The following is a 17,957-nucleotide window of genomic DNA, read 5'->3' as shown; positions in this document are numbered from 1 at the left end:
AAATATTCTACCGGTAGACCGTCGGACCCAGGGGTTTTGCTACGGGCCATTTGTGACAGAGCTAAGCGCAGCTCTTCCATAGTAATAGGGCCGTCTAGTGTAGCGATATAGTCGAGGATAAGTTGTTTTTGAGAGACCAGGCGTAGTGTGTCAGTAAGGTGCCGCTCCAGGGGGTGGGGGGGGGGGGGGGCGTGTAAAGGGTGCGGTAAAATGCAGAGAAGGCATCATTTATGCCTGCTTGGGTGTTAACGATGACATCAGGGTTTAAGCGCATAGCGCCAATGGGTGTTGATTGTGATGGCTGCCGGGTCAGCCAGGCTAATAGCCTGCCCGACCTGCCTCCCTCAGCATGTTGTCTTGTCATGTAATGTCTATAGTCGTGTTTGCTTAATCTGTTGTCTGCTTCCTTGTGAGCAGCTCTAAGCGAGTGCAGTGTTGTTAGTGTGGGCTCTCCGTTGTCGGTCACATTCTCTGCCTTGCAGAGCTTCACCTCTAAATCTTGTAGTTCTTTAGTAAGTGCTTTTCTAACCCCCACCGAGGCCGCGAGGCAGTGTCCGTGTATCACCGCCTTGTGGGCATCCCACTCTATAGCGCGGGATGAGGTTGTGTTTTTGTTTGATAGAAAGTAATCGGCTAATGTTTTGGACATATCTGTTTGAAAGGGGGGGTCCAGGAGGGCTTCTGGCTGTAGTTGCCATGTTGGTATCCGAGTGTGTGTGTGTGTCCCCAAGCCATTGTTATGCATAGAGGGTTGTGATCTGATACCGTGCGTGCTAGGTATTCAGATAAGCATATTTTATGAATGACAGATGCAGATACAAATAACATATCTATTCTGGTATGTAGCTTATGTACTGGAGAGTAGTAAGAGTAATCGCAGTGAGTGAATACATCCCTCAACCCGTTGTTTGATGCCCAGTGCACCAAAGCCTGTGAGGCCTGAATAGAAGGGGCTGTGGCAAATGGGGGGAATGCAGGGTCTATTTGAGTATCCAGGACACTGTTGAAGTCGCCCCCCCCAAATGCACTCCAGCGCAGGGTCGCTAAGATTGCAGGTGGAGAGCGTGGATAGGAAGTCGCGCTGGTTTTCATTTTGGGAGTACAGTGCGACCAGAGCCAAGGGGGAACCATCTAGGGTGCCTTCAAGTATCACATGCCTGCCATTTGGGTCACACTGTGTGCCAGTCAAAGCAAACTGGACCCCAGGTGCAATCCAAATGGCTACTCCGCGGGCAAAGGAAGAGGAGGTAGTGCCATGCAGTTGGCCTTTCCATTCTGAGCGTGTATTTTCAAGCGTGGACTTAGCAAAATGTGTCTCTTGTAATAACGCTATGTGTACTTGATGTCTTTTAAGGAAAGCGTAGACCCTTTGGCGTTTCCGTGGGGTTGCCATGCCCCTGACGTTCCATGTGAGTAACTTATATTTTAAGATCCCTTGGTGCGTGTGGGTGGCCATAATGTTTTTGTGGCTGTTGTTTGACCAGGGGGGTAGTTGTCTGTCAACCTCATTATGACATTGTTGTGACGCTCAACCGCTATAGTTGACCGGCCAGTAGTTACTAAACTGTGAGCTCTGGTCCTATTGCTGTAGTGGACATATCCTATGTGTTTGCTGCTCTTTTTACAGTTAACTTGCTCTTGAGAAAACCAATCACCTAAAATGAAGATGCAGACTAAAACTACATACAACAACTGAATTACTAACAAATAAAAATAAATTCCGGTGGTTACCGGCGTGAGAGAATGGTCCATATGAAGCAGGGGGGTGCCCATGGGCATTGGTGCAGAGATATGGTCTTACCCTGCCCAGGTCTCTCATGGTTCAAAAAACAAGGTACGCCAGCCGGAGGGCGCTTATGGGCTGCGTGTCATTGTGAGGAAACAGTGAAGAAACAGTGGTGGCGTTCGTTAGTCGCTGAGCAACCAAAGCGAGGAGGAGATATCACAGCGCAGCCAGTTAGCAGGAGCAGGCGGAATCTAGCTACTCAGCAGATATCGTCCGCTGTACGTGGTGTGGGAGGGGGGCCCCGTGTGGACTCGGCAGAGTCAGAGTTTATATCCTGCTCCAGTTCAGCGTCCGTTTGCATAGATAGGGTAGTGGGCGAAGTGTTGACGAATCTGGATGTTGTCTGCAGGAGCCGAGAGCGCTCAGATTGTGCCTGTTCAGGTGAGGGTTTAGCCCCTTGTTTTTTGCGTTGCTTGCGACCCAACATAGAGGAAGGTTTATTGTCGTCCTGTGCACTTGCGTCTAGCGGGTCAGCTAGACCCTTGGCATGCAGCCAAGTCCAGGCATCTTCCGGAGTAGTGAAAAAAAAGGAGTGAGTGTCGTCTTGCACCCGGAGTCTGGCTGGGAACATCAGCGCGTACTTGATGTCATGTTTGCGGAGGAATGTGTTAACACGGTAGAAGGAATTTAGCTTTTTCTGCACTTCTGCTGTGAAGTCTGGATAAGCCGTAATCTCGGCATTTTCATAGCTTACTGGGCCAGATTTGCGGAATAATTGTAGGATAAGATCTCTATCTCGGTGGTTAAGAAATCTTACTATGAGAGGGCGTGGTTGCGAGCCCGGTGACGGGGGTCTGCCTGGGATCCTATGTGCCCTCTCAACGGAGAAGAACTTCGGGATGTTGTCTTTAAGAATTGTGTCTGTGAGCCATTGTTCAATAAATTGTTCAGAGCTTAAGCCCTCTGTGCGTTCAGGGAACCCGACCAATCGTATGTTATTGCGGCGGGACCTGCCTTCTGCGTCTTCTGCTCTGCGTTTTGAGGAATCCACTTCTGTTGATAAATACGTTAGTTGCAGTTGAAGGTCTTTCATAGAGCGGGGAAGGGTCGCCGCATCTTTTTCAAGTTCAGACACCCTTTCGGCCAGTGCGTGTTGATCAGTGCGAAGTATATTGAGATCTTCCGTTACCGAGCCAATTTTAGCCTCCAAGGTGGTCTTGGTATCCAGAATGGCTTGCAGTATTTTTTCGAATTGTGATGTGTGTGATTGTAAGGTGAGTTCCAGCTTCTGCAGTGTTGTTTGCGTGGCGGCGTGGTCTTCTGAAGGGGGTGAGGTAGTGTGGTCCATTTTGTCCGGGGGTGCTCGTGCGGTCTTTGGCTTAACCATTTGGCAGGCGCAGCGGTGCCTGTGCGTTAGCACTACGTGAGAACTCCCCGCGATGAGTGCAGCCCTGACAAGTATCTCGACAATCTGAAAGGTGTATACAGAACAGATATCTTGGGGATTAGCGGCCTAGTACGATGACCATTTACTTGCGGGGCCTGCAAATTATAATGCCAATGGGGTTTTATAGTGCTAGTGAGGTGTGGGCTGGGTACTGCGAGGTTAGACGAAGGTTGTAACTGTTCTGGATGCCTTGGGTGTCAGGAGAGTAACTAGCACGGAAGTAAATTGCGACCCGATAAGTGTCGCCGAGAAGCTCACCTTATGTGGTTGTCCATGCCCGATTTACACTTTTCATCCGTCCGTTGGCTGTGCTCCTGCTGCCTCACCCCTCATGGGGCGGAGCGAGGTTCAATACAGAAAAAAAAAGGGGGGGAGATAATCCAGTGGAGACCTAAGGTATCTGGGTGAGCAATCCGGTCTTTGAGGGTTCCGTCACTTCAGGAAACATGAGGGCCCCAAGTTGGTACCGTTGTGTGCTTGCGCCCACGTGTATCAGTTCTGGGACGTAGCTCCCTTGTAACACGCCACCGCGCAGTTTGAGCCCACTTGCCAGTGGGGTCGGCCCTTCAGGACCGAATGGCTCCGATCAGCCGAGGGGCAGCACTCCAAAATGGCAGCCTCAGCTTGTGAGGCTGCCCAGCAGTGTAATGTGTGCGGCCCGGCCTCCGGGCCGGCCGCGGTGTCTATTACCGCTTCCAGCAGCCATAGAGGGGAGCCGGGCCGCCGATGGCTTCAGCGGGTGCTCACCTCCAGGGATACAGCGCCGGTGAGCCCGCTTTGGCCGGGACCCGATTTTAAATGGGCGGCGCCGCAACAAGAAGGTCCCGGTCGGCGCCGCTTCTTCTTCAAGCTGAGCTTCCCGGGTCTGCGCATGGCTCCCGCGCCCCGGGCGAAGTCAGCAGCTTCTCCCCGCTCCGGCTCCAAGCGCCCGCTCCGGGCCAGCATGCGTACGGCGCCGCGCACCCAGAGCGCACAGGTCCCGAGACGGGAACGGGCCTCGGCCGGCCGGACGCCCACCGATCATCGGTATTTCGGCAGCTCCGGATTCGCAGTTTCGGGCTCTGATGCAGCCCTCCGGCGGCCCTTTAAGCGGCGCCCGCACCCCACAAAAGGGGAGCCAGGGCCTCTCAAACAGGATAATTATTTGGGCCAGGGATCGGAGCTGCAGTTTATGCTGCCGCTCCGGTCGCCATCTTGGCCACGCCCCGTAAAAATAAGACTTAATGGCCTAAGTGCTTGATCACCCTCCTTGTCGCCCATCTCATAATTGTTCTACATTGGATCTTATCCTGTAATGTCACAAGCACAGCACAAGCTGCTCCACCAGAGTCACAATTACCTTATTGTCAGACTAGTGATTCTCTCCAAGTGGAATGAGAAGAGAATGCCGTTAGGGATCTTCTTCCTGAAAAAGACTTCTATTGAGGGTCCTAACAGCCAATAAACCTTAGATTGACAACCCCTTTGCCGTTCTCTAGGCTTCTAAGCCTGGCTTCAACCAAGGAAATTGAGCTCACTTCAGAGTTCTGGAAATTGCTCACCTGTGTATTCATCTCCTGCTGATGAGTGACAAAGTTCACAATACAGGTCCTCTTTTACAGAGATTGGACAATCATTTGCCACTTGCTGTCTTACTGATCAGTCTGTCTCCAATGCTGTCTCTACCTTGTCCAGTATGTTTTGTGCAGCCTGTCTAAAGAAGCCATCTCTTGCCTCTGGAGGTACCCATTGATATGTTGTTCCTAGTGTTGCTGGTGCAGTTTGGTCCTTTATCTGGAAGCTGTGGTGGACCCAGAGGAGCAGTTGTTCTGAATTGTTCCCATTATTATGTAACAGTTAAAGTTGGGAGGCAATTATGCTAGGGCACTGAAGGACCACTTTACAAGTCCTCCACAACAGGTCCCAAACACTCTCTGGCCTCCCTTTTGATTGACTGGTCAAGGGGATTCTAATACCCTCCTGGTTTTGCGGAGCCTGCTATATTGCATCCACAATTCCACAATGTCCGAGAGGGTCTAGATCAAAGCTGCTTTCACACGTTTCTCAAGCACAGTGTGTCACAATCCAGCAGCACCTGCCCTGTATTTCTGCCTCCCTTGTACCACTCTCATACGGAATTGGGGAAGAGTAAGGGAAGAACTGCAGTTACAATCCCTGATAAACAAGTGGCTCCCCCAGCCAATTCAGCCTCTGGCATGTAGGTTCCACTCACTTGATCATCTCCTCCTAAAGGGTTAGTGTCAGAAGATCTGTGCTCCAGGTGTGGAGCTTGCAAGAAGATGTGCTCTCCGGTGCTCGAGTGCCAAAACTCCCTCTACTCAAGCCCACCCAAGTACCAACTTTAAGACACCAGTCTTTGCAGAGAGCAACAGCATTTCTGTTGTTGAGCCTAAATAGCAGTGCAAATCCTCCATCGATCTCATATCGTAATGTACTGAATTTATGATCTTATGGTTTGTACCACAAGGCCTTTAGACACATGGGCGGCTATTTTAAGAAGAAACACATCCACTATACACCCACACCGTCTCCCAGTTCGAAATTCCTACAAGGTAAGCTCTATGAGGGCACAAACTTCTATGAGGACAAGAACCTTCCACTGCGCTTGTGCCACAGCTGTGAAGTGAACTGCCTATCAGTCCAATTCAGGAAAACTGACAATAAGCTCTCATATCTAAATACACACCTCATTCCTAGGCCGAGCATCATATTAATTGATTTTCACCACTAGACTGGTTAGTTTCTGTTAGAGTGTGGTTGAATCCCCTCAGTGCCGAGAGATGTAGTTATGAACAGTACATAAGAAATGTAGGGCCCGATTCAGAGTTTGGAGCATGGGTTACTCCATCACAAACGTGCCGGATATCCCGTCCACCGTATTATGGTCCTATTATATCCTATGGGAATCTTAACACGGAGGACAGAATAGCTGTCATCTTTGGGACGAAGTAACCCGTCTGCCAAACTCTAAAGCAGGCCCTTAATCTTAACATAGCAAACAAAATGTCTCCCGCTGTGCCCTTACACTTATTACATAGCTCAATAAGCCTTAGCAAAGGTACTGTGGAAAGTAAAGACGTGCACATAGTTCCAAAACTTGTCAAGACAAAGTGTACACATTACTGATAAACAAAACAAAAAAGTGAGCAAATCATACTTTGGCGTGGAAATCCATGAGAATTTCTCTTGGGTTACAAGGCAATAAACAATAACAAAAACCTCCTGCTCTAGCGCCAGAACAACATTTCACAAAAACCACTCTGTTAATTTCCATGTTGAATCTGACTGTTTCAAATTACTCTGCTGAATAATAATTGTCTTCATGACAATACGGCAGCAAACAGCCAAAGAAAGCTCGAGACAGTGGCCAAAAAGACTATTTAAGAGCCAACCTAAGTGACAACAAACATATGGCTGTTTGCTGCGAATGGAATGACTTAGCTCGCAGATGTTTGCGGGTTCCAGAATGTTCCAATGGAATGGCATGTTGAAGGGGGGCTGGGGAGCCCTGGTGAGTTGTTAAGCCTTGTGACGGAGGTACCCTGCAGCGCACAGCAGAATTTAGATTTGTCTGTGGTTAGAACATATTCTTTTGGCCTCCCAATGCACATCAACAAATTAATATTGCAAGGAGGTCATTCCAAGACGAAGAGCCATTACTGAAGGCATTAGAGCACAGATGGGTCACACTATATGCAGATATTCATACTTGCATTTTTGCATTATGGTCGCTTCTTTTGCTGTTGAACTGTAATGAATTGTCTCGTAATCTATTCCATCTCCTTGCCATTAGCAGGCTTTCAATGTTCACAAATAGGAGCAAAGAACTCATTTTCCAGAGCTTTAATCACATAAAGAGAGAAAGCCTAATTCGCTAAATGAAATGGGCTGTGATCACTGGAGCAGAGATTTAATATATCACGGCAAATTAGGTAGATTTTAATAAATTACTTATCTCCCTGAATACTTTACATATGCTTATGAAGGAACAGAGCCTGTTTGCAAACACTGAAAACGCTCTGCCTATAAAAACCCTTTCAAGAAAATGACAAGTTAGTAGAAGTAAATTAAAAAATGAAATGTATTCTCTCCCAGTTCTCCGGAGACGGCTCGGCGGAGGCATTGATTCACGGCTCCATTAAATAGAAATACCAGTTAAATACTTGAATGAGATTGGTTAAAAGCTAGAAAATTAAGCCTGCATGCTTCACTTCTGTGCGCGGGTTAATCACACAAAGCGAAATTCAGCACAGTACGGTGTCCCTTTGATGTCACTTTTTAAAACGCGATCAATAGGGTGACTGCCCCGCCTGGCACTGCAAAATATGTTTAGTTTGCTTAAATTTCTTTTCTCGGTTTGAAAGCTATCCTCTGAAAGTCACTTCGGATTACTGTAAAAATAAAGCTTCTTTTCTACCCTTTTCCTGCCCATCCCATCAACGCTGGTTTGGGGCTGCTCTCTGAAGGGCGAAGTAAGTTTTACAAAACAATCTGCTGTTATTTAATAAATCCGCGCCTCCGCTCAGTTTATGCGTAATTGGCCACAACGGCGCGCATCAAAGCAAATGCGCGTCGAGACTTTTAATGTGTGTGAAATGCACGTTAGGATTTTAAAGAGGGAGATTAACAAACTAATCCGAGTCTTTTTCAAATATTATGACTAATAGAACACTCTCTGCACACAAGACTTAATGAGGCTAATCAGCGGCTCTGCATTTATTTAATGGATGCGATTAGAGACGACATAAGAGTGTATTTTTATCACTATTCCAAAGCTTATGCTTTTTTTTATTAAAAATAAAACATCTCACATATACATATTTGGTCTAGAAAAATAAAGCGAAGAACGTGTAATAAAGAACAATTAAATCATGCAAGTGCTGCTTCTTGAAGGGTGGTCTCCATTAGTGCAGAATGGCAGCTGAAGCAGGGTGGGTGGGTGGGAAGGAGAAAAAAATGTGGCTATCTGTACAAATGTCCATCGTATACCTTTTTGAAACTGTGCCAACTGTACAATAACTGGCCTGTTTAGAGTACTGATGGGGATGCAACGTTTTCGTTTTTTGAGTTCAGAACAAATTGTGCTTGGGCTCGCAGATTTCACCACACACATTTCCCCTGGTATAATGTAAGAAATACAATGCATCGCAAAAACATGTTAATAGAAGGAAAACATGCAGGTTTTTAAATAAGTGGTGAATCCAAAAGCTCCTCATATCCTCCGTTCCGATGGGCCTAAGGTGTCACCATCCAGTAAAACCACCAAAAGTAAAACCTTAGTGTACCAAAATGGTATAACTTCGGCGAATTTAGGGAGTGATTAATTGACTCAAATCAAAAATAAGGCCTATATTAATTACAAATGTCAAACTTTGTCAGGCAATGTTTCAACCACATATACAGAGGACGATAGATGTGACTTCTTCAGGACAAGCATTTTCATGAGGTATCTCAGCCGGTTCAGAGAGCATTGTAGATCGAGTGCAAAGCACTAAGTGCTTCCACTGTTACTTTTAGCTTTCCAATCACTTCACCTTCGCTTTGGGAGTCAAAGACTACAGGGAAAAGAAAAATAACAAAGTTCATTGATTAGGTTTGGAAATCATCAAAAAGGTTACATGCTGGTAATAACACAATGCCAGAGATCACTGAGCCTCACTGGACATTAGGTTAACTTTACATTTATTTATAAAATATATACAACTGATGTGTGTAACGTTAATCAGTAAAAAATGTATCACTATTTATTTTTTTAATATCTTCAGATTATGTTTCTGTAATCAAGAATTCCGAAGAACAGTGTATAGCTTAACTCCTACCCTTCTGCAAAAATATTGCTGCAGACTGATGGATACAGACAAATATTCAAGTAGCAGCCTTTCCGACTGTATGTGCAGAATAAACTCAAAGGAAAAGTTACAACACACCATTTAGTAGTAATCCCAGAACAATATATTCTTACCAAATTCTATTCCTAAATAGTTTAACTTCGAGGAGCAAGCTTGCACAACCAAATTTTCTGGTGATTGAAGAGTGAACAGGACAGTAAAACAGATAGACTAGGACAGAATGTCAGTGATCAAGATATAATTTGAGGCTTTTCCCATACTTCTGTCACAACCCCTCTTAAAACATTGTATTACAAAATAGTTTTCTCCATAGCCTACTTTCCTAACGAATTTTGCTGAATAAAGTAATTTTAGGCTGCACTGAGAATAGAAGAACAGTCAACATTTCAACAGTATTAGTACTAGTAATCTCTGCAGAAAAATGAACACGCCCCACAGACCCTATACTCTCACTATTGTAAATCAGCATTCTGTAAATGCTCACTGTGCAATTTTTGGAATCTAGGAAAGAAAGGATGGGGGTGTAAGTCTTCCCCTTCATTGTCATCCTCCTGATGGATCATCTGAACTTGGAGGGGATCAAGATCCGAACACAATAAATCATGATGCCTATGAAAGCCTATATGTTTAGACGTAAGACTTTCCTCCAGCCTCAGGGTATGGAGAAATCAAACTTAACGCAGCAAACAGCACAGATAGTACATTTAGTGCACGGGGGAAGGGATCCTTGGAGGACAGCACATGTGAGGGGGGCAGGCAAGTCTCTTATGACATTTGCAGCCCTAATAGATTTCAGTCACTAGAAAGTGTGGAGAGTGAGCAAACGGCGACCAGTTGCCTTCCCCGGGGTTCTTCGTTGGATGGCCTTGGGAGGAAGAGGCTTAGTGGAGAAGTTCAAGCTTTGGAGAGAGAGAAGGAGGACCTCAGACCTGAGGGGGACATGGAAGAGGCGAGACAACAGAGTCAAGGTCTTCAGCCCCAGAATCCCTCCCCCCAGGTGCTGACTAGGACACCCCCCAGAGAAGACGACATGCAACAATGGGGGTTTGATTCGGAGAACTTCCCAACCACTCAATTGCAGGAATGTTAAGGGCCCTATCTTTGGAGGTTAAGGGGGGGTTTGATACTTCGATTGTTAACCAAAAGGAGATGCGAGACCCTTGGGAAAAATTGATGATCTAGCGGAGAGAAGAGGGGGGGGGGGGTTTGAAGCCAGCAGTAGAAAGAAGTGAATAAGGTTGAGATTCAGAGGTTGAAATCTAACGAAGAGAATGACTTGTCGAAACTCGAGTCTTTGGAGAATAATCAAAGAAGATGCAACTTGAGGCTCCTAAGAGTTCCAGAAGGGATGGAAGGAAGTGATTTGAAAGGCCTTGTGACAAGGTTAATAAAGCAGGGCGTGCAGATTGCAGATACAGTAGAAAATATCGTAAGAGACATCCAAAGAGTGCATAGGGATCCATTTAGGAAAACCCCGAACAGGGATAAGCCTAGGAAAATATTGATTAACTTTCAAACGTATGTGCTTAAGGAGCGTATGTTGGTAGAAGCACTGAAACAGAAGTCGTTAGCAGCCGAAGGGGTCAGATTTGATATTAGGTCGGATATGTCGAGTGTAAGCTTGAACAGACAATGGGAGCTGGGAAAAAGGATCAAAGCTTTGAAAGGTTTGGGGGCTACGGCCCAATTGATGTTCCCTGCCTCCCTGAGAGTCATGGCTAACAATAAAATGTAGAACTTCAAGGATTGGAAGGAGGTGGATGACCTAATTAAAACACTCAGCGAAGCTCGCTAGTAGAATAGGATAAGACCTTGCTGTGTCCTCTTTTCGCTTGTATGATTTTGTAGGACTGGCCAGAGACGGGCATCCTGGGGCGAGATATAGTGCCCAGTTAGAGCGATAGGATGGGTTTTCCCAGGCGATTAGGGGTAGAGGTTGTGGAGTTAGGGAGGGTGGGAGGTAGGAGGGTTGAGCACTGGGTGGGGAGCAGAGGGGGAAAAAATCCAAAAAAGGAGAAAAAAAAAAAGAAGGTCCTCATCTAGTAGTATATTGGAACAGTATAGGGAGCTCTACCAGCTACTCCTGAAAATGGCATACAGATGGCAGGGATGAACGAGTTAAAACTATTATCCTGGAATGTTAATGGCTTAAGAGTAAAGAGTAGGCAGAGAAGATTGATGTAGTACTTGAGGGATACCTGTGCAAATGTTATAATCTTGCAAGAGACGCACCTGTCTAGCGAAGAATGCACAGAATTATTTAGTTCATGTAGATGGCTTCAGCAGTTTTTAAGCACTACACAGGTGGGGGGAGTAAAGGGGTGGACATTTTAGTAAGAAATCTCCCAAACGTCTCCTTCCAGGGTGGGCCAGTGGACAAGGCGGGCAGGTGGGCAATTGGAAGGCTTTCAGTGTTTGAGCAGGCCTTCACTGTAGGTGGCTATTATGGACCTAATAGAGATGACCCTTCACCTTTGTTGGACCTCTTTCATCATGTGTTGCAGTATCCCGACCCCATAATATGGGTGGGGGACTTTAATGTAGTACTGAATTATAATTTAGATAGGTCCTCGGGTAATAGGGTGAAAATAAACGAAAAGATGCAGTCTAAAGTATTAGCAATGATGTCTCAGTTAGGGATACATGATGTTTGGAGAGAGGATGGGTCAAAAACGTGGGTATACATATCATAATAAAAAATACAGGCATCAGTCTAGGATAGTCCACGCTTTAGTAGATGGAAGACTGAGGGACCAGGTCAAGGAGGTAGTACATGTTGCGTCTCATATGTCGGACCATTCAGCAGTAAGCGTAGATATTTGGCTGCAGAAGAGGGTCTCTCATAGTAGGTGGACGTTAGAGAGGAATCTATTATTGAATGAGAACTTAGTAGCAGATTTAAGAACTGAGGTGGATGAGTTTTTTAATATAAACTCTGGTTCAGCATCTCCGGCCATAGTTTGGGATACCTTCAAGGCCTTCCTGAGAGGAAAACTGAAAGAGCTTCTTCTATTAAAAGGAAGGCCTGCGAAGAGGAGATTACGTGTTTAGAACAGCGGTTACACCTTGCAGAGCTAGAGTTGATTGCCATGGATTATAAAGGAGAGAAGGCTGTGTCGAGATCTAAAGTAGGAGTTGGTAGCTATAGTTGATAATAGGATAAAAGCAAGGTTTGAAGCTAGTAAGCTTGCACAGTTTGATCATGGAGAAAACTGTGGGAAATTAATGGCGTGGAAAATAAGGGCAAATCAGGTTAGGAACAAGGTGGGAGAGATCTATGGTAGGAGACCAGGTGAGGTCGGCAGTAGTACTAGGGAGATCAGGGAGGTAATCCGGGACTCTTACAAGGAGCTTTATTCAGAGAACTTGATAATATCACCGGAGTCCGAGAGTTTTTGGCTAAAGGACCTTGACTTGCCTGTCTTTGAGGAGGAGGATAATAAGGGTTTAAATGATCAGATATGCAAGGTTGAAATAGAGCGAGCTATGCAGTCAGGTGGGTCATGGAAGGCCCCGGGCCCAGACGGCCTACCTTTAGAAGTATATAGAGCACTAGGGGATAGTATTATTAGGTATCTTATGGACTTATGTAACAATATTCTGGAGGAAGGAGGGTCCATTACCTCACTCCTGGAAGGAGGCCACTATTACTTTAATCTTCAAGCCAGGGAAAGACCCTAGAAGTTGTGATTCATACAGACCGACTTCTTTGTTAAATTGTGACTATAAAATCTTTACAAAACTCCTGGCGGAAAGACTGGGGAGGGTCTTAGGTAAGCTTATCCAGGGTGATCAAAAAGGCTTTTAAAAAAATAGGTATCTGCATGAATTGACTCATAGCATAATAATCAGCAGATTTAGCTCAAGTTGGTAAGAAGCCATTAGCTCTCATTACAATCGATGCTACCAAGGCCTTTGATAGGGATAACTTGGTGTATCTGGATACTCTATGTCAAACTTTCAACTTGGGAGAGAGGTTTACAAGGGTATTGCGGAGGATTTACCACAACCCGGTTGCTCAAGTCCTGGTTAATGGTTCATTAACACGCCCTTTTAAAATTGAAAGAGGCACTAGGCAGGGCTGTCCGTTGTCTCAGTTGTTATTTAATTTGTACATAGAGCCCCTTCCCTGTATTATCAGAAGAGATCAGAGGATACTGCCATTCATTTTGGAGGATGGGGCAGGAAGGTAGATTTGTATGCAGATGACTTGATGATATATACTACAAATTTGAAACAAACTCAACCAATCTTAGAGGAACAGACAAATGAGTTTGGGCAGATTGCAGGGTATGCAGTCAACAGGAAAAAAACAGAAATTATTGTGTGGAATATGCAGGCAGAGGATATCCCGATAAGGAGTGAGATTAAATATTTAGTGGTCACGATAACTCAAGACATAGCAAAGTTAGCCGAAGTAAACTTTTTGAGAATTATGAGAGATTCATGTAAGCTAATGAAAAATTGGTCAAACCTCCCTCTTACAATTATAGGAATGGCGAACTTGGTCAAAATTATTATACTAACTAAACTCCTGTTCATCTTTAATGCGATCCCTTTAAAGTTTAATAAAAAGTGGTTGAACAAATTGCAGGGTAAAATCAGCAGTTTTATCTGGGCTTCTAAAGGGGCACGCACTTCATGGAAGAAACTGAGGAGGAAGAAGGAGAAAGGGGGGATAACGGTCCCTGATCTTCATCTCTATGCCTGGGCATCCTTCATGAAAAATATGGCTGGGGTAATGAATGGCGCAGGGCCACAGAGTTGGCATTAATTTTGAGAGAAATGATGAAGACTAACCATGGAATGCAGGGCAACTTATTGTACAAATTTGGGGATCCCAGATATTTTAAGAAAGTTAGGTTTAAAATTATGCAGGACGCCGCAAAGCAGTGGTCTGCAATAAGGAAAGCCACTAACTGGCTATACTATAGTCAACATGCTCTCATCTGGGATTCCCCGGGTTCACCATTCTGGACTAGGGATGTTTTGGCTAAGCCATTAAGAGAGGCAGGTTCAGGGTGTTGGGGGCAACTGTTCAAGGTCGGAAAGCTGATTCCATTTGAAGATCTGGATGCAGTGCTGGAGGGCAAGTTATCTAGATTTAAGAACCTCCAGATAGCAAGTTGGGTGAACAGTGTGAAGGAGGGAATAGGCGACTCAAATAGGGCAGAAGAGTTACTTCACCAATCTAAACCTTGGAGGAAAGGTCTGCCGAGATGGTACTGGATTTTGATGGAAGCCATAGATAGAGAGTTCAGTTTGCCAGAGGAGATTTGGGGAGAACGTCTTCCAGGATCACAGATTAAAGAACTATGGCAAGTATCTACAACCCTTTTGTATCCCACAGTTAAACCTGCCCATTTAAGAAGGAATCATCTGTTTTCAATTCACATTGCCTTCTGGACCCCAGAGAAGCTATCTAAATGCGAACAAGGCAGCGTGATTAGGTGTAAGAAGTGTGGCTTGGCCTTAGCAGATGACGGTCATATGTTTTGGGAGCGCCCTCAGTTCTTTCGATTTTAGAGAGAGGTGGGGGAAACAATCAATAGTATCCTATCGATCTCGTGCCACATAAGCCTTTCAGTGGTTATTTTTGGATGTTTCATAGACTCAGAAGGTTTGAATAAGAACCACGCTATATTACTCTTTTTCATGTTGCTGTTGGCTAGGAAGGAGATATGTAGAAAGTGGGTTAGCACCTTCTCCCCACGTATATGGAGTGGTTTGAAGCCTTGATGTATAGTATGTCTTTGGACTTAAGGATTACAAAGGGATAAAGTAAGAAAATGGAGTTTTGGGCTCCATTAATGAGGTGGCAGGAAAGGAATAATCGGTGAGGTCCTATGATTATACCACCGGCTGGTTCCAAAGGCTCTTGAGGAGACCCTCCAAAGGCAAAGAGCTAGAGACTTGGTTGTCTCCAGAGAAGTGCCTGAAGCGGAAATCTTGTTTGGAGGCTGGCGGTTCTCGATGAAATGCCCCCTAGAAGGATACCTGGTAAGTTGGAGGCTAGATGAGGACTTTGTAAGTCACACCAGTGGTACCAACTTTCACGTCAGAATTTGAATGTGAGCTGTCATTGATACAAAAGCTAGTTCTATAAGCGGCAATGGGACCAGCTTCAACTGAATCACTGGTTTTAATGGAATTGTGGCGGCAGACTTGGGAAATGCAATCACTGGGGTCAAATTCACTGGTGCTAAGCCAAAGGTGGATAAGGCCATAAGAGGTCTGGCTCCGTGACAGCATGGACGAGTATATAAAAGGAAGGTTGTTTCGAAAAATCAGTAGTATTGCCTTGGTTAAAGCCTTTGCTTTTCCAGAGGACATACATAAATTAGGAAAAAGCACATGAGGTATTGGCTGCATCGCTGGAACAGTTCCCGAGAATTCTGAGGACCATTCTTTGGACTCTTCCTCTTCTTGGCATGGTAAGGGGAGCGTTTTTGTTCTTACACATGCTTGTGCCCTGAGATCAAATTCTGGAGTGATTTGTAGGCTTATAGAATATCAAGCTTTTCTCTTATCTGAGGCTATAAAAGGTTTAACCTTCCTTTCATAAACCAACTTTGAGTGCACCTGTAAGCAAAGGGTGCACAATGCAGTGACTTGGTATTTCCCCCAGGCAACAAAGGCACTCCGAATGAAGCCAGTGTCCAAGATGGGCCAACAACAGAAGTTTTCAGTGGATATATACCAAAAGAAAGAAATTAAATCAGTGAAGAAAGAAAACCAACAGTGACTCCAGGTCCTGTATTTGAGAGAGCAGGTCCTGTATTTGAGAGAGCAGAAACAAGAGAGTTAGCACCACTGATTAGTAAAGCAATATCTTAGGAGTCTTTAATATCACTTCCTTGGGTCCTGTAAATCTGATGCTAAACAACTCCATTCTGCGCCAGTGACTCCACATACATTTAGAAAGTTCCATATCCAGCGTGGCATGTGGTAGCAGGGGTTCACAAATGGAATATGCAGAGCGGATATCCATTAGAAATGTTTATACAACAAACCACAGCCGGGACATTTTTAAAATAACTAAGAAAGGTGATAAGCGGGTCTGGGTACAGGGAATGTTGAGTAATGTCAGGCATTGCTACAAGAACCTTCAGCCAGAACAACTTAATGGGGGGACATACCAGGCCACATGATGAAAACCAACATCATCACAATTGCAAGCCGGCAAATGGGAGGGTCTTTTTCACTGTATCACGCAGACAAGCGTAAATAAAATTATCAAGTGCAGTAGCACTGCCCTGAGATCGGAACTGGTCCAACAACAAAAAGGTACTTTCTATGTATAATTGCCCCATCTTTAACATCGCCATCTTGGACTGGGCAGCCTGCACCCTGTGTTCAACTGTAAATGGGAGAGTGGGGTTAGAAAACAATATAGTAAGAAAAAATATATAGACCCCACCATCTTTGCGACATAATGCCCTCCTGGCCCAACAAGTAGTGGCGGCAGTATGGATTTCCATCCGAGTTTTAAGAAGGCCTGCAGGAAGAAGAGAGGCGAACGGAATCACATCTGTCTGGCCACGCTCCGGGACAAGGTTTGGAATACACACATCAGAGTTGTACCAGGACCTAGCAAAGGGTAAATGAGCTGCATAATAATACATTTCGCGGTCTGGAAGCTCAGAACGACCACCCCTCACTCCCACTCGAAGGGCAGAACCAATAAGTCCCAATTAATCCAAGCAGGCCTATTCACCCAGATCAGAAGGGAATGCAGCGTAACAAGGAAATGTTTGTTAAGAGTGATCAGACTATTTGTAAAAAGGCACAGCAATTTAGGAAGGATTATCATTTTAATCAAAGCTGCTCTCCCAGCCAGGAAGAGTGGAAGTCACAACCACTGGTCTATCTAGCAAGATAGGCTGTCTATCACCGGGCCATAGTTAAGTCGAACTACCTGCTCGGGCAGCTGAGCCAATACCAAAAAAAGCAGCAAATGTATGACCAATGTATATCTATGCAAGAACAGGTGATGACCACATGTGTTAAATGCTTCGGTCTATTAAAACTGTTTAGGAAACTGTTCAGATGGATTCCGATCGACTGGCGTCATACGGTAGTCCAGGCATTGATTGTCAGCTGTTTGGGTAATGGAAATGCTTTGTACATGGGAATGGCGGACTATCTGTTTGCACGTCTTCAGACAATCCAAAATGCTGCAGCTAAACTTATCTGCAATAAAGACTGATATAGCTCTGCCACCTTGTAGGAAGCTGGCTCTGTATATACTATATCAAAATGAGATTTAGTGTGCACAGAGTCCAGGGGTTCCCCAGAGGCTTAACAGAGGCTAAAGTAGATAATACTAATGCTCTCTTTTGTGATAGTGTGGTCGAGCAGTTAGGCTTATCAGAGGGTAGTTCAAAGCATTTGTTGTGCTCACACAGACAATAAAAGAAGCACACAATGACTTAACTCCAGACCAATGGTTTATATATAGCAAAAATATATTTACTTAATTTATTTTTAAAACCACAAAATTCAAGTTGCAGGTAAGTACTTCAATAGATTTGTATTTCACACATGTATCAACAGTACTTTGTTTAAAATTGATAAGTCACACAGTTTTATAAAGATTGGCAATAATCTGTTTAAAAATGGACACTGCAACTTTCAGAAAAAGTTGCTGGGTAGAAGAAAAGTTAGTTTGATTTGTAGGTAAGTATTCGATGTACAGGTTCAGTCTCAGGGTTTTAGGAAGTCCACCGGTCGGGGTTCAAGTTAATCCCAAACACTAATCACCAGCAACACGGGGCCGGCCTGGGGACATAGGTCAAAGATGAGATCACTTAACGTGGGCTCCTATGGAGACAGGGGGTACTCGGAATCAGGCCTGCAAGCACGTAAGTACTCGCGACTTGAAGGGCAGACCAGGGGGATTAGAGAAGCACTGGAGGGGGTCACAAGTAGGCAC

The 17,957-nt window shown here is 45.1% G+C and overlaps 1 protein-coding gene across 4 annotated transcripts in view; it reads right to left on the bottom strand.

Moving 5' to 3' along the window:
• Nucleotides 1–7,863: 7,863 nt before the first annotated feature.
• The window catches only part of RPGRIP1L (RPGRIP1 like), a 687,119-nt gene continuing 677,025 nt past the window's right edge, over nucleotides 7,864–17,957 (bottom strand). For 2 of the 4 annotated variants that reach the window (XM_069216318.1, XM_069216320.1), the window contains exon 26: nucleotides 7,934–8,728. In XM_069216318.1, the coding sequence (XP_069072419.1) occupies nucleotides 8,634–8,728 (95 nt within the window). In that variant the 3' untranslated portion in view covers nucleotides 7,934–8,633. Of the gene's footprint in view, nucleotides 8,729–17,957 lie in introns of all 4 variants that reach the window. The other 2 variants (XM_069216317.1, XM_069216321.1) reach the window with 2 other exon arrangements.

This window comes from Pleurodeles waltl, chromosome 12 (assembly GCF_031143425.1).
Source record: "Pleurodeles waltl isolate 20211129_DDA chromosome 12, aPleWal1.hap1.20221129, whole genome shotgun sequence".
In the NCBI taxonomy this organism is placed as follows: domain Eukaryota; kingdom Metazoa; phylum Chordata; class Amphibia; order Caudata; family Salamandridae; genus Pleurodeles; species Pleurodeles waltl.
This window is presented reverse-complemented; position numbering and strand designations above follow the sequence as displayed.